The 15,888-nt window shown below is 32.9% G+C and overlaps 1 protein-coding gene across 1 annotated transcript; it reads left to right on the top strand.

Annotated features, from left to right (window-relative positions):
• The first annotated feature begins 13,134 nt into the window (after positions 1–13,134).
• Positions 13,135–14,254, top strand: LOC134709399 (uncharacterized). The gene is made up of 3 exons (XM_063569565.1): positions 13,135–13,326; positions 13,543–13,652; positions 14,048–14,254. Exons 1-3 carry the CDS (start codon positions 13,202–13,204, stop codon positions 14,158–14,160), a joined length of 348 nt encoding a protein of 115 aa, XP_063425635.1. The 5' UTR covers positions 13,135–13,201; the 3' UTR covers positions 14,161–14,254.
• Positions 14,255–15,888: the final 1,634 nt, after the last annotated feature.

Genomic DNA, 15,888 nt, shown 5'->3' with positions numbered 1-15,888 from the left:
ATCAAACTGATCGTCAGGTATTCTCATAACCTGACACTTTTATACGATTTCGCGCTCAGTTCCTTTCTTATTTTTTCTATAATTCCGATTTAAAGATGTGAAACCCGCAATAAAAATAGATGGCTTCAATCACGTGGCCTCAATGATTTAATAGCAACGCAAAAAATCCGTTAATATAAACATGTTGTACCTTGACCTTGAATTCTACGATCAATCGTAACTACTCGGCCATTCTCGCTATGCAGTACAAATAACTTTGTGCAACCAGAAAGGCCGAGTAGTTCCGATTGTTCTACGACATACAGATCTTTGCGCTCTTGACAATGTAATTCTTGGTGAAGTATACGGGTAACTTCGTTTACGAAAATGTATACACACTTTATCATCAACATATTACCAGGCTTTTGCATATTCACGTTTTTTTATGCTGAACTGTAGTCGAATTCAATTCTATACATTTTTTTTTACGTGAAGCAATAAAAGTAAGAATATTTTTTTCGCGCCAATTTAACCAGCTTCATCACCATCAACAAAATTATTTACCGGTATTTTTGTGAAATTTCAGTTATATAGTTTATCAATTAGAGAAATTTTGGTAAGTATTACTTATTAATGTTAAGGTTCTACTAATGTGCTTCTCTAGACCTTTTTGACGGTCCGTTTTATCCCATTTATCTCAATACTATCTCCTAAGACAGAAATGTCAACTCGACCTATTCCGTATTCGTGTCGAAAGGGAAAATCGCATCTATTTGATGAAATAATTTCTTCTTCAAAGGTTCATGCATTATTTTGTATTATTTGATAACCAATCACATTCACGTTGCATGTTTGCATGAAAATGGTTATGTATTAGTGAATTGTAAGGGCGATGCAACATGCGAGGTCAGTGCGCGATCACGTGACATTATTATTTGTAAACAAACATATGTAACACGTGTCTGAATTATCCTTTTAAAGTGTTATGAATCTTTCAATCAATATTTTATGATATATTTCTTTTTGTTTTTAGGTTTGCATATCAGTAGTCCAAGTGGATTAGAAATAGTTCTGAGTTGTGTGTTTTTTTTTATAGAATTAGAAGGTAAGTCTACATAAGTTATATTTAACTTAAGTCTAAAAAGATGACTCCACTTTCCCTCTACATTTAAAACCCGTTACTAATTCAAACAGCATTTGCTCCCCTTGAACGCTAATTTGCCTCTTCCCCCGTCATTTCCCTTTAAATTTGCGCAAAAGTCATACTTTTAGTCCATTTACATTAACGGCTGATTTGTGATTTTTCCATCTCAACAGCAATTTTCATATTCAACACATTTGACCATTCAGTATGAGTTCCCATGTTTTTTGTCTTATATGAAGGAGGTTTATGTCATGTTTTCCTAAACACCTTATTGCTATTTGTCTGTCTGGATTGTTAAAACCACAAAATTAGATAGTGATGAATATGCAAGTTTTCAACAATCCCGCAAAATCTCCCGCAGAGATGTGTGTGAAAGGGTGAAAATTACCCTTCTGATGTACTGATATTTTTAGCACCCCAAGTGAGAATCTAACTCAGGACCTTTAACGAACTAATTTCTTCTAAAACTGTACATGCATTAATTCTGTATTATTTGATAACCAATCACATTCACGTTGCATGTTTGCATGATAATGGGTTCTGTATGAGTGGACTGTAGTGTATTGCAAAATCAATGCAAATTGTGGCATCAGTGCCCTTCATGTGACATAATTATTTGTAACCAAACCGGCTTCTCATGTAACACGTGTCTGAATTCTACATTTAAAGTGCAATCAATCTTTCAATCACTATTTTATGTTATTTATGTGTCTGTTTTTAGCTTTGCATATCAGTTGATCAGTAGTTGAAGTAGATTAAATAAAGTCACTGTGTCATTGTTCCTGTTCTGAGTAGTGATTTTTTATAATAAAATTAGAAGGTAAGTCAAAATAAGTCATTATTTAAGAGTGGGATTGTAGTTGTCCTGATCCCGAAATCATGACATTAAAAAGATGAAATCCTTATAAAGTCCTGAATTTAGAAAATATCAAATTCAGACTTCCAGATTGAGAACTTCAAAAAAAGACACACCCCGGATCCCGAAAGGGTCAATAGAACATGGGTTTTTATGTCGGGTTTAAACGCATGCATGAAATTTCTAGTCTTAAAATGCCAGTGATAGAAAGAAAAACAGGTAAGCAACTGTCGAGGGCCAAGTAAGGGAGGGAAAAACCAGTATTAGTGCTACATGTATTTCGCAGAACGATAAACAGATGCATAAACAGACAAAGGGGATGTGGAAAATTTAGTTGATAATATACATGTAAGAAATCATTGAAGCATGATGGGAGTTATGAAAAGTTCTGTATCCACCTCTGAGATTTGCAGGTTTTCTTAGTAAAGATACCTTAAAATATCACCAACTGAGTTACTCTGACTGAGCACAGTTTGATTCATTTTAGCTCATTAGCTGGGCTCACTTGCTTAAAATGTTCATTGCGGTTCACTGGCAAATATTTTATGATATTCATGTGTAGATAAGCTAAAAATCTATACATCATTGAACAAGTGTGTGAGGCAGAATGATAAGCAGATTATCAGTTTTTCTTCGTATATAGATCCCTTAATATATCCCCCACTGAGGACACAATTTGATTCACATTACCTCATTAGCTACACTCACTCGCCATTAAGTTCATTGCGGCTCACTGGCTTATGTGTAGAAAAGCTGATATTAAACATGTACATACATGAGGGTGTTATACTGTCACGTGCAAACAGTCATTCTCGGCTACCGTAGTAGCTTCAAATTAGTTTTAATTTAACTCGCTGTGATTAGTCAAAATATCCTGAAGGTGATGACAGATTCTCAAATAATAATCATTAGGCCACATTTTTTAATTTGTTGGTTTACTGATTTTCTCCATGAAAAAGTCGAATCGGTCGGTCGGGGAAAAAAAAGAAAAAAAATCATTCAGGACAGAAACCTGATATGCAAAATAAAAATAGATTTCACCTTTCTAATAATATGTTTGACATACTATTTTGTCATTCTTAAATTTTAGTTTGATGAAATATTATTGCTCTGCTGTAAACTTCGAATGAAATTGTCTAATAATTTCCCGTGAAAAGGGGGGGGGGTACACTGTCGAAGACGAAATTAAATCGTCATTTCACAAACAAGAACAACAGATGTACGTCCAAAGCTCTTTATCAAAACTTGGTGAATAATAATAAAAGCACGATAAATGATAAAAAAAATGTAAAATTATCGTACCAAAATAAATTTCAACACATGTGTCAAAAACGTAATAGACTCGTCCACTGGTAAAACGAGAATATCAGGTTAAATAATCTGTTGTCATGCATTCCATGTCATTCATGAGTGATGGGTCGAAGTACCCTTTTCAAGTGACTATCGTAGATGTAGATGTAGATTCCCGTTTTTTTTTTATCCAAATGGAAGATATTTTTTATTATCTATGAAACAAGAAAATATGAAATGATTTGTTAAAATTCAGTACTTTAACTTGATGTCTTGAACCTCCACCTGTCCACATTTGGACAAGTCTATTTCTATGAGAACATGAATATTACGGACTGGTGACAAATAAGGGAAACGAACTTATTGTGTAATTGGTTTTAAACACCGTTTTCTTTCTGCAAAATTATTTGCTCAAACAACTTTTCAAGGTCATTGATAATTGATTTGTCTATTTTTTGAAACGTTAACTGGAAGTTTCATTTTTTTTCACGACAGAAATTGTCATCACTTCTGTTAGTGATTAATGCATTTCATTTCATAAAAAAAAAGGTTATTTTAATTATTTTTCTGGGATAATGCATTTGTTAGGGTCGGCGAGAATAAAAAAAGCATGAAAAGTCAATTTTATTTTTATTCTGGAAATCGGCAAAATCAGCAAGCGGATCTGTAAACCAACAAATTAAAAAATCCTGGCCTTACTATAACTTTTGGAAAACAAATAGCGTAATTTGTTAAAAAAATCAGCTGATTTTTTTATCGTCTGAAAAAAGTGAACATGTCATGTCTTAAAATTACCGTTATCTTCTTTTGGCAATATCTTCATTCTGTACAATAAGGTACCCCATTATTACCCTCATACATGTACATGTGTTTTCGTATGTCATTTGAATTTGTACTTTGCATGCCTTTTCAAATGAAATTGTGACGCCAGAATGCATTGTTAATAGCACAAATAAATAACTGATAAGAAAAGGCCACATATGCCAACCAAAATTTTAGCAGCCACTTCAAAATGTGTGAGGACACCATATCAAGCTTGCATTCATGTTGTGTTAAAACTGTTTTAGGAAGCTGAAAAATACCAACAATAGAAAAATAAATAGATAATCGGTATTGAAAAATATCAATGCATTGCAAAGCCAATGATCTTAGTACATACATGTATAAGTGTATATACATAAATATGTCATCCATAAAATACAACTGATTTAATTAACACCACAACTGTTGGAAAAAACCTTTATGTCTATATAACTTATCTCATTCTAGTCCATTCATCTGACAGAATCGGTGTAAATTTCAAGAATTCTTTAATAACATGTATAATCCTGGACTATTCCCTATACTAGCAATATCTGTTTGCCATTTACGTGTCTTTTGCATTTAAAGTTCAGTTTTAGTGGGTTTATTTTGTGAAAAAGAACTCAATTTCGAGACCATAGTTAACATTTTTTTTATATTTTGCAATGTCAAAATGACCTAAATTTAAAGGACAGTACATGTATATAGACCCAAAAATGGTATATCACATTCTACACGTCAAGATTTTAGCAGGAAAGACTTCCATTGGAGTATTTAACCATTGTGACTTTTTAATTTGATCTCCTCCACTAATTGAAGTTGTTGAAGTAGAATATTTAATGTAGGTTTGTCCACATTTTGGTATATATTAATATATGTATAGAAATAATGTTGAGCCTGTTCCTAGATGCCTGTTATAGATTTTAATATTTATTATTTATTGAAAACAAATGGAATCAATTCTTTCAGAAAAGTTTTATTCTATGGAAATGTATCCCCCCCCCTTTTTATAAGTTGAAAAGGCTACATAGAGGTCAATATACAGTCTCCAACAGAAAACCAAAGAAGGAAAAATATAGTGAATTTTGAAGAATTAATATTATTAAATGTACATGCATTTGAAATATTTAAGATATATTGTTTCAATTTTGTTAGTTCTACGTTCCACGTAAATACCATTGTAGAAAACTGGGATTTCAATGCTAATAGATATAGGAAGATGTGGTGTGAGTGCCAATGAGACAACTCTCCATCCAAACAACAATTCAAAAATTAAACCATTATAGGTTAAAGTACGGCCTTCAACACGGAGCCTTGGCTCACACCGAACAACAAGCTATAAAGGGCCCCAAAATAACTAGTGTAAAACCATTCAAACGGGAAAACTAACGGTCTAATCTATATAAACAAAACGAGAAACGAGAAACACGTATATATTACATAAACAAACGACAACTACTGTACATCAGATTCCTGACTTAGGACAGGTGCAAACATTTGCAGCGGGATTAAACGTTTTAATGGGCCCAAACCTTCTCCCTTTTTCTGAAACAATAGCATAACATCACAACATATAAAAACATCCTATTAGAGGGATATTTGATTTTCATTGGTTGTAGATATTGAATCTTATTCAGTTGCAATGGTAAATAGACACTGACAAGTCTTCGATTACATTTTATATAGTTTTGAATTTTTCTTCGTCAGTTGACTAAAATTAGGTGGAGGTGTGTTCTAATTTTCCAACAGAGGAGCAGTCAACCTTTATCAATATGTGCATAAAGCAAATTGATAGTTGCTAGATACTGAATGATTATACCACAGTAAAGTTTTAACCTGTGCATATATACTTAAAATACGATAAAAAAAAAAGTCATGTCTTTTTCAGGATCATGTAGTATGGAATGTTATCGAGATATGGTTTTGGTGGATGGATGTTCATGAAGGACCTGTAGTACAAAGTATATCACTGGATTTAGCTCTTTGTCTAAGTGTATTATTAAAGTACTTTGCTTTGAGCTCAGTTCATTGTTATGCAATTCATTCTTTGTAAAATTAAGATTTGACAGACAACTCTCATGGACAAGGATTTGTCAAAGTAGTATCACCTCTATGTACAATGTAAGTATTCGGGAGATAAAAGCATTCTATTTTGATTTGAACCAAACATTTAAAAAAAAAAGTGGGAACAAATTTACCCGACAATGTTACTCCCGTTACTAGCAATATGATGCTAGGTTGTTTTAATACATCTGTACTGCCTGCTGAAGACTCAGCCCTGAGTGTAAATGGTCCTTCAATTAGGAGGAAAAAATCATAAGGCCTATCTAGTCTAATCGATTTCTTAAACTATATTTCATTGCAGATGTTCAACATTTTTATACAAAACCACAAAAAATTTTGCGGTCTTAAATTAGTATCCTGTCCGAAAGATGGATGGTTTCCGGATAATAACTTTAGTATAGGTAAATAGAAATCAATAGAATTATCACACAACGTTTATAATCATAAAAGCAAGCTTGGGATTGATTTTGGGAGTTATAGTCCCTAAGGTTTAAGAAATAAGGGGTACACAGGTGCCCAAAACAAGCCTTAATCTAGTGTCAGTATAAAAAGTTGTGTACAAGTATTTCAATTGTTCTGAAATTGTACCACAATGTTTAATATCATAAGTAGAGGGTTGGAATATATTTTGTTGGTTATTGGACAAACAGTCTAATAATTAAGGGCCAAAAACAAACATTTTTGTAGATTCAAGACCCTTAATTGGAGTTATCGTTTTGTCCAGAATGGTTGTTGAATTACCTAATACCAATGCTTTATGAAATCTTCTTTGAAAATTGATCTTTGTTCAGTCAACTTAAATCAATGCTGTATACAATATACAATGCAATGCAAACTTTACTACCAACTAATAAATTAAAGCAGTCATTAATAACCATTCAGTGATTACAAGCACTTTCTAGGGTTATGCCCTTTACAAATGGAAAAATTATACATTTTTTTAGTTTCTGATCTCTTAACTTAAGTTTGTCTCCACTAAATTTTTATACGACCGCCAAAATTGAAAAAAAATCACGTTGTCGTCGTCCGTATACTTTTAGTTTTCGCACTCTAACTTAAGTAAAAGTGAATAGAAATCTATGAAATTTAAACACATGGTTTATGACCACAAAAAGAAGGTGGGGATTGATTTTGAGAGTTTTGATGCCAACATTTTAGGAATTAGGGGCCAAAAAAGGGCCCAAATAAGCATTATTCTTGGTTTTTGCACAATAACTTTAGTTCAAGTTAATAGAAATCAATGAAATTTAAACATAAGGTTTATGACCAAAAAAGGAAGGTTGGTATTGATTTTGGGAGTTGATGTCCCAACAGCTTAGGAATTAGGGGCCAAAAAGGGGCCCAAATAAGCATTTTTCTTGGTTTTCGCACCATAACTTTAGTTTAAGTAAATAGAAATCTGTGAAATTTAAACACAAGGTTTATGACCATAAAAGGAAGATTGCTATTGATTTTGGGAGGTTTGGTCCCAACAGTTTAGGAATAAGGGGCCCAAAGGGTCCAAAATTAAACTTTTTTGTTTGATTTCATTGAAAATTGTATAATTGGGGGTCTAAAGTCTAAAGGGTCCAAAATTAAACTTTTTTAGTTTGATTTTAACAAAAATTGAATTCTTGGGGTTCTTTGATATGCTGAATCCAAACATGTACTTAGATTTTTGATTATGGGCCCAGTTTTCAAGTTTGTCCAAATCAGGATCCAAAATTATTATATTAAGTATTGCGCAAAAGAAAGAAATCTTCAATTGCACAGTATTGTGAAATAGCAAGTATTTTCAATTGCACAGTATTGCGCAATAGCAAGTAATTTTCAATTGGAGTTATCTTTCTTTGTCCGGAATAGTAGTTGAATCAGCTTAAATCATTGTTTCATACAATATAACAAGCTTCAAATTCTATCAGATTACTTTTGGAACAGTTATGAGTCTTTGAAGCATGCTCACAAAGATTTTTTTTGTGTGAAATCATTTTCATATTGGTCAAAATGTGTCTTTGCTTCGACCAGCTTTGGTATTCTTATCTGAGGAACCAATTCGACATTTAAAAAAAATAATTTACTAATGATACTGACGATCCACCACAAAGTAATATAAATAGAACCATACCAACAGTAAGCAAATACATATAAAAAATATGTGGTATGATTGCCAATGAGACAATTCTCCACAAGAGACCAAATCGTCACAGAAATTAACAACTACATGTCACTGTACGGCCATAAACAATGAGCAAAGCCCATACCGCCTAATCAGCTATAAAAGGCCCTGAAATGACAACAACCACCGAGTTACAGGCTCCTTATATCATGTTCTCAAATCTAGATATCATCTCCTATTTAGAAAAAAAACACGTGAAAAAAATGAACCTATTATGTGTTGCTCTCCCAGTTACAAAATATATCCAAAACCTAAGTTGTAGAACATGTTCTATCATAATCCTTTGGTAACTAATGTAATTACTGTCTCCCCGTGTCTGTATTGAACATAAAAACATATTGAATAAATAACACTCTTATGCTCAGATCGCTTGTCACCGTGCAACACAGTTAATAACACCATATAGGAAAAACATAGAACTCCTTTTGTCATAAGACACTGTCAAACATCCAAACATACTATCCACACTCATCTGTGTCCACACTTGTTTTTGTTTAGAAGAAAAACCTTTAAAAAAAACCACATAACTACACAAAAATGAGTCTTCTAAACGTGCTGACAGTCTTTTAAGTTGTGCTTATTAATGTGAGTAATCACTTATCCATGCATTACCAAGTACTTATTGAAAAAAGTAAAATCACAAAAAATAGTGAACTTAGAGGATAATCAATTCGGAAAGTCCATAATCACATGGCAAAATCAAATAACAAAACGCATCAAAAATGAATGGACAAGAACTGTCAATTCCTATGCAATTAGGTAAAACAGTTACCGAAAAATTAGAATTTGAACTTGCTGTCAGTTCATTGATAACGATTGTTAGTGATTATCTGTTCTTCCATAAGAAAAAGCCTTTCTCATGTAGAACATCCTCTACATAAACCGATCACTTTTACCCAAGGTTGTCTTTGATGCTTACCAAACTGCCAAACTCCAGAACGAACTAGATATTGTGACACCTTAAAATTCAGACACAGTTGGGCCAAGGGATATGAAATATAGAGTTTAGCTCTGAATTCAATATAGGGGATGCCATATCTGCTGCAGGAAAATTGAAGTCTATGTTAAGACTTTCAGAATTACACCAAGGTGTGTCTGAAAATATCAAGGATACATTAAAAGAAGAACAATTACTTACCCTACCGCCAGTGCTCTTATGAGCTATGTCCTCGTTTAGGTATTTCTATGGAAATGATGCCCGCATAGATTCTTGATAAATATAGGAAGATGTGGTATGAGTGCCAATGATACAACACACCATCCAAGTCACAATTTATAAAAGTAAACCATTATAGGTCACGGTCCGGTCTTCAACCTGGGCCCTGGAGTTCATTTGTAACTTAATTGCGCTTCTGGACCGTATATTTTCCCTAAAGATAACAAAAAATCGTACATGTATGGATATTACAAAATCAATCGTTTCTGTAGCAACATTCGCCCCATTACATTTCGGATTGGCCGTGCAAATATTTTTATTCATATGCAGATGGGAATATGGGTCACGAACATTGATCGAAACTTTGTACTCGCATTCACGGCTTTTGTGTTTCCTATGCAAAGGTAAGACTATATCTGACGAGTTTGACCGAATCTAAACGATATTTACGCTCAGGATGGCATTTGTACTCAAAAACTGTGTTTGCTTTGAACAAACTCCGTCCTGAGCCGAACTTGTTCTTGTAAAAAAAGGGAAGTGTGTTGTAAACGCTAATACGCGTTCTGAACCCGTATATGGTCATTTTTATGATGACTCAGAGATGAATTCATGTCCCTATTTAAGGAATACTTGAGCTAGTGTGTGTCGCTTTTAAACAGTTATAGAAGGATCATGACTGATTTTGAATTACAACATCAGAAAATTGGCATTACGTTGTATAATTTTTCATCCTTTAAAAAATGGATGAGATAACATTTTTACCAGCATTATCTCACGAAGACAATGTTCATGCACCAAACTGACTTTGTTTTACACTCAACCAAACCCTTAATCAAGGCATGTAACACTTATGATTTTTTTTAAACCTCGCATTCGCCTCGGGTGACTATGAAAGATTTTATGTTATAAATGATCTGTCCAGACGTTGCAAATCAAATACACAATATGTATTTATCTATAACTAGCTACTAAGTTTCACAAAATACACAACCTTTTAGATGCTAAATGTTTCAGTGCTTGAATTTTGTTTTTTTCAAAGATAGAAAAAATATTGAAATAATTTGATAAACTGGTGTATTATAGTTTAGAAAGCAATTCTGTAATATACTGTAGTGAAACACTATACACAATATTATACAATTACTGACGGTCTTTTGATGAGGTAAATATGCGGTTTTATTGACTTTTGAAAAACTGATATTCACTGAGGCCGACGGCCGAAGTGAATATCAGTTTTTCAAAAGTCAATTAAATCCATATTTACCGAAACAAAAGACAGTAATTGTTTTATTCCTTACATAAGAACATGTATTTTATCACAAACATATATACCAAAACCATAACGTTGCATGTAAAAGCGCGTGAATAACACTTTCCCAGGTGAATATGCTTTTTTATTCAAAATCCAATTCGTATACAGAAACCTACTAAAATAATACCAATATGGAATAAAAAAGTTTATGGATGTGAAAAGGTCAAGGCATTTCTTCTTTTGCTATGTCATAAATGGAAAAAAATCAGAAGGTTCCCAATCAACGCCATTTTGTAATGGCAGCTCTTCATATAAGTAGTCAAATTTGTCGTTTTAACATCGTTAAAAGCATATGCCTATGATTGAATCTATTTATAGCATTCTATTCTATTGAATATATATCAGAAAAATTCTCCTTTTTGTCCTTGAGGTTGAAGTATTGATATTTTAGGTCTGACCTTTGACCTCAATTTCACAAAAATGTGACCACTCTGGATTTTTGCGACCCAACTTTTCGTATTGTACACGTTTTCTCTATCCCTCTATATATAATTTAGGTGTGTGTTCTTCCGGACCATTAAAGTTTTAAAAAATGTACTCTGGTTGCAGTACTAATACTAGTATAGAATAGCTATTGGTGATATCAATAGACCATTTATGTACTTGACTTACAAACTGAGACAACAACAAAATTATGAGCTATGTCACAAGATGACAGTCAACTGTAAGACAAATCACTACTTGAACACATTATTCTGAAAGTCCAATCAGTTTATGCTATTTTACATAAATTTTAAGCTTGGTGGAGAAGCAACTAATAAAAGTTTTATTTCAGTTTCTGGATTGATGAACCCTGCTTTGTACTTTATTAACACGCTCATCCTGATTTTTTAATGTGCTAGTTCCCAAGGTTACAGTCACACTATTCTTATTCCAAGCCGACCATTCTTTGCTTTTTAAATCCTTCACATTGAAGTCACGGATATTAGAAAAATAAACAGAGGCGAGGCAAGATGTTTCATTTTTTTTTATTTTGACAGTCAAATAATGAAATCAACCAAAACGTTGAACTTAAGCATTATCTTTAATTACTTGATGTAAGTTCGATTCGTTGTCCTTTAAATTGTCGATTTTTGAGTGTTCTGGACGAAAGGGTTACAGTAAAATCAAATTGTCTCCAGCTCAGCCATGTGATAGAGTAAATTGTTTCCCTCGTATTAGCCAATCAAAATCTGGCATTTTACGTGCAGTAAACTAAATCAAAATGTCTCACGAAGAAAAAGGTGAAATGAAAATTCATTTTGTTAAGTTAACCTAAGACAAAGAACTGTTTTGACCTGTATATGTATTTTTTTTTACTTTGGTGTATCATTGATTACATTTTAAACCTCTTTTATTCCTACTAAATTACTTCCTTTTTAATTGTGTGTTCAATCCCTGTATTTAGTTATTGCATAACGCAAGTGTTTTTGCAGATATTTTCGAAACCAATTATCAAAACAAATCAATTAATGTTTGTGTGCTCAATGTCCAGTAGCCAATATTTCATGATGTGACACTTACTGATAAAGAATAGAGTTTGAACTATTTTAATGTATGTTACTTAAGACTCTTTCGGTAATTCCTGATAACAGTTGCCTTATGTGCTCTGTATATATATATAACGTATGTTTGCGGTATAACATCGTGGCCACAAGTTAAATTGTTTTCTGTTTAGTATTAAATTTAAATATAGATACATTTTGTTACACCTTGTGATCAATTTTATTTGGCAATCGCCAATGGCAGTCAGCAGGGTTAAAGAACATCAGTTGTTCTACCTGTTAGTCAAATGCGTTTTGTTTAAATATACTTTTTCACATTTTTGGTCTTTTGGAAAATGTTGTTTGTGCTGTTTTTAGACCCTTCTACAACGAAATTTGTTTTACATGCACACGTATAAAAATTGCGGTTTTGATCACAAGATGTAACAAAATGGATCTTATTATAAATTTAATACTAAACAGATGAAAATTAACTTTGTGGTCACGATGTTATGCCACAAACATACGGTGTCAATAATTTTTAGTACACCAGATCCGGATTTCGACAATAAATGTCTCTTCAGTGATGTTAGGGATCGATACGGTATTTGGAAGGCCATATAAAAGTACCCTAATTTTTTTAGAAAAGTACACATATATATATATATAGATGATGAGAAAGCATTCACGGAAACATAGCAAGTTATTCTCAGGAAATGGTGTCAGATTTCATTTTGTGAATTTTCTGTTTAATTATATTGTATAACCAATAATGCTTCATATTGGTTTTATAGTTGAACCACGGAAATGGGACATTCATGGCTACATGATTAATTATTTCTTCTATCTAGCAATTTTTTACCGTAAAAAGCAACTATCACAAAATACCACAGTTGAGAAAAGAAGTATATTTGACGTTGGTGGCGTTGCTGTCGGCGCATTGTTTGTGATGTAAACGTTACCATCTTAGTAACGTTAAAGATGTCACCAATTCGAAAGATGTATGCTGCAGTAATTATTTTGATGGTTTCAAATTTGATTGTCTGCCGTCCGATTGATATCAGTAAAGTTAAGGATCGTCCAATAATTAATTGGGATGTGTTAGGGTAAGAGTTCCTAGTTTTAAGTATTTGGAAATGGTGAAAAAATCACAAACTTCTTACTAAATAAATGGTGATTTTTGCTAAATTTTCCTTGATACACACTAGTTATTGCGTTTTGAAAAACCAAGATTGAAGAAAAACAAAACATTATACATTTGTGTTGCTTTGTGTATTATCAATATGTTTTTTTTTAAACATTTTTCATTTCTTTTCTCACAGCTTCAGTATTATTGGCAAACTACAACTGAAGTATGTGCTTTTTATTCTGGCCACCTTCTTCATATGTACCCTTCTAAAGGAGCAGTTAACAAATTCAAAGTTACTGAAAGGTTTGTATGGCTAGAATATAGTTTTATGATTGTTTAGTTGTAAGAAAGTATACGTGGCGATTTAATAACCAAAATATTGATACACATGCACCTAATGAATGGAACAACTACTTTATTGTCGTTCTTCACGCTAAGGCAAAGCTTAAACCTTAAATGCGTAGAAAAGGTTTATATACCCTATCGAAGTTAAAGAAGGAAACTACCATTTCTATTAGTTCATGGAATTCTCGGCTAAATGTCAACATTCTAACATTAAATAAAAAAAAACTACGACGCAGGGTTGTGGGGTTACGGAGCATTATCCTTTTTTTTTAAAACTATATCTGATTTAGATATCGCAAAGTACTGTCAAAATACAATAATTTTGATGTTGTTTTAATTTGATTTATTTGCAGAACTGAAAGTGTTAAACAATATAAATAAACATGGACAATGGCAAATTGATGGATGTAATGATGAAATGAATGGTAAGTTATCATGTAACATATACAAAACAGACACATTGTAGCTGAATATGCAGCATTGGCTTTGATCATTGTTGAAGGCCGTACGGTGACCTATACTATAGTTGTTTATTTCTGTGTCAATTTGTCTCTAGTGAAGAGTTTTCTCATCGGAACTTATACAATATCTTTTTATTGTACAGTTTAATGTGTCTCACACACATTTTCCTCTTTGATTTAACAAAAGTTAAGCGCGTGTTACCAATATCTTTTTTGCGGTCTACAAATTATCTTTAACTGTTAAGAAAAATCAAAGTACTGAAGTACTGGACATTGGATGAATGTTGATAGGGATGTCTATTGGAAAAATGAATTTGAAACAAGCGATAAGGAGTGTTGTTTTGCACTAGATAGTGTCCGCATATCTATAATTTTCATAGATCGGTTGAAAACCAAAAACTAATTTGCATAATGGAAATTTAGGCGATAGCCATACATCGGTAAGACCCCACGGTCATCTTGATGAAAAAAGCAATTGGGTCAATATCTTTGATTGTTTTTACATAGGCGGTAATGGTAACGGGTTTTCCTGTAGCTCAGTCCATATCGTTAACTTGGATATGTATGATAGCTATATACGATATAGGAAGATGTGGTGTAAGTGGCATTGAGACAACTCTGCATCCAAATAACAATCTAAAACTAGAGGCTCTAAAGAGCCTGTGTCGCTCACCTTGGTATATGTGAATATTAAACAAAGGAAGCAGATGAATTCATGACAAAATTGTGTTTGTTGATGGTGATGTGTTTTTAAATCTTACTTTACAGTCTTGCTGCTTACAATTATCTCTATCTATAATGAAATTGGCCCAGTAGTATCAGTGGAAATGTTAATTAAAAATTTACAAATTTTATGAAAATTGTTAAAAATTGACTTTAAAGGACAATAACTCCTTAGGGGGTCAATTGACCATTTCGGTCATGTTGACTTATTTATAGATCCTACTTTGCTGAACATTATTGCTGTTTACAGTTTATCTTTATCTATAATAATATTCAAGATAATAACCAAAAACCGCAAAATTTCCTTAAAATTACTGATTCACGGGCAGCAACCCAACAGCAGGTTGTCAGATTCATCTTCCAATTACAGGGCAGATAGAGATATTGATCTGATAAACAAATTCATCCCAAGTCAGATTGCTCTAAATGCTTCGGTTTTGAGTTATAAGCCAAAAACTGCATTTTCCCCCTATGTTCTATTTTTAGCCTTTGTGGCCATCTTGGTTGGTTGACCTGGTCACGCCACACATTTTTTAAACAAGATACCCCAAAGATGATTGTTGCAAAGTTTGGATTAATTTGGCCCAGTAGTTTCAGAGGAGAAGATTTTTGTAAAGAGAACTAAGATTTACGAAAAAATGGTTAAAAATTTACTATAAAGGGCAATAACTCCAAAACGGGTCAACTGACCATTTTGGTCTTGTTGACTTATTTGTAGATCTTACTTTGCTGAACATTATTGCTGTTTACAGTTTATCTCTATCTATAATAATATTCAAAATAAAAACCAAAAACAGCAAAATTTCCTTAAAATTACCAATTCAGGGGCAGCAACCCAACAACCGATTGACCGATTCATCTGAAAATTTCAGGGCAGATAGATCTTGACCTGATAAACATATCTACCCCATGTCAGATTTGCTCTAAATGCTTTGGTTTTTGAGTTATAAGCCAAAAACTGCATTTTACCCCTATGTTCTATTTTTAGCCGTGGCGGCCATCTTGGTTGG

Source organism: Mytilus trossulus, chromosome 3 (genome assembly GCF_036588685.1).
Source record: "Mytilus trossulus isolate FHL-02 chromosome 3, PNRI_Mtr1.1.1.hap1, whole genome shotgun sequence".
Classification (NCBI taxonomy): Eukaryota; Metazoa; Mollusca; class Bivalvia; order Mytilida; family Mytilidae; genus Mytilus; species Mytilus trossulus.
This window is presented reverse-complemented; position numbering and strand designations above follow the sequence as displayed.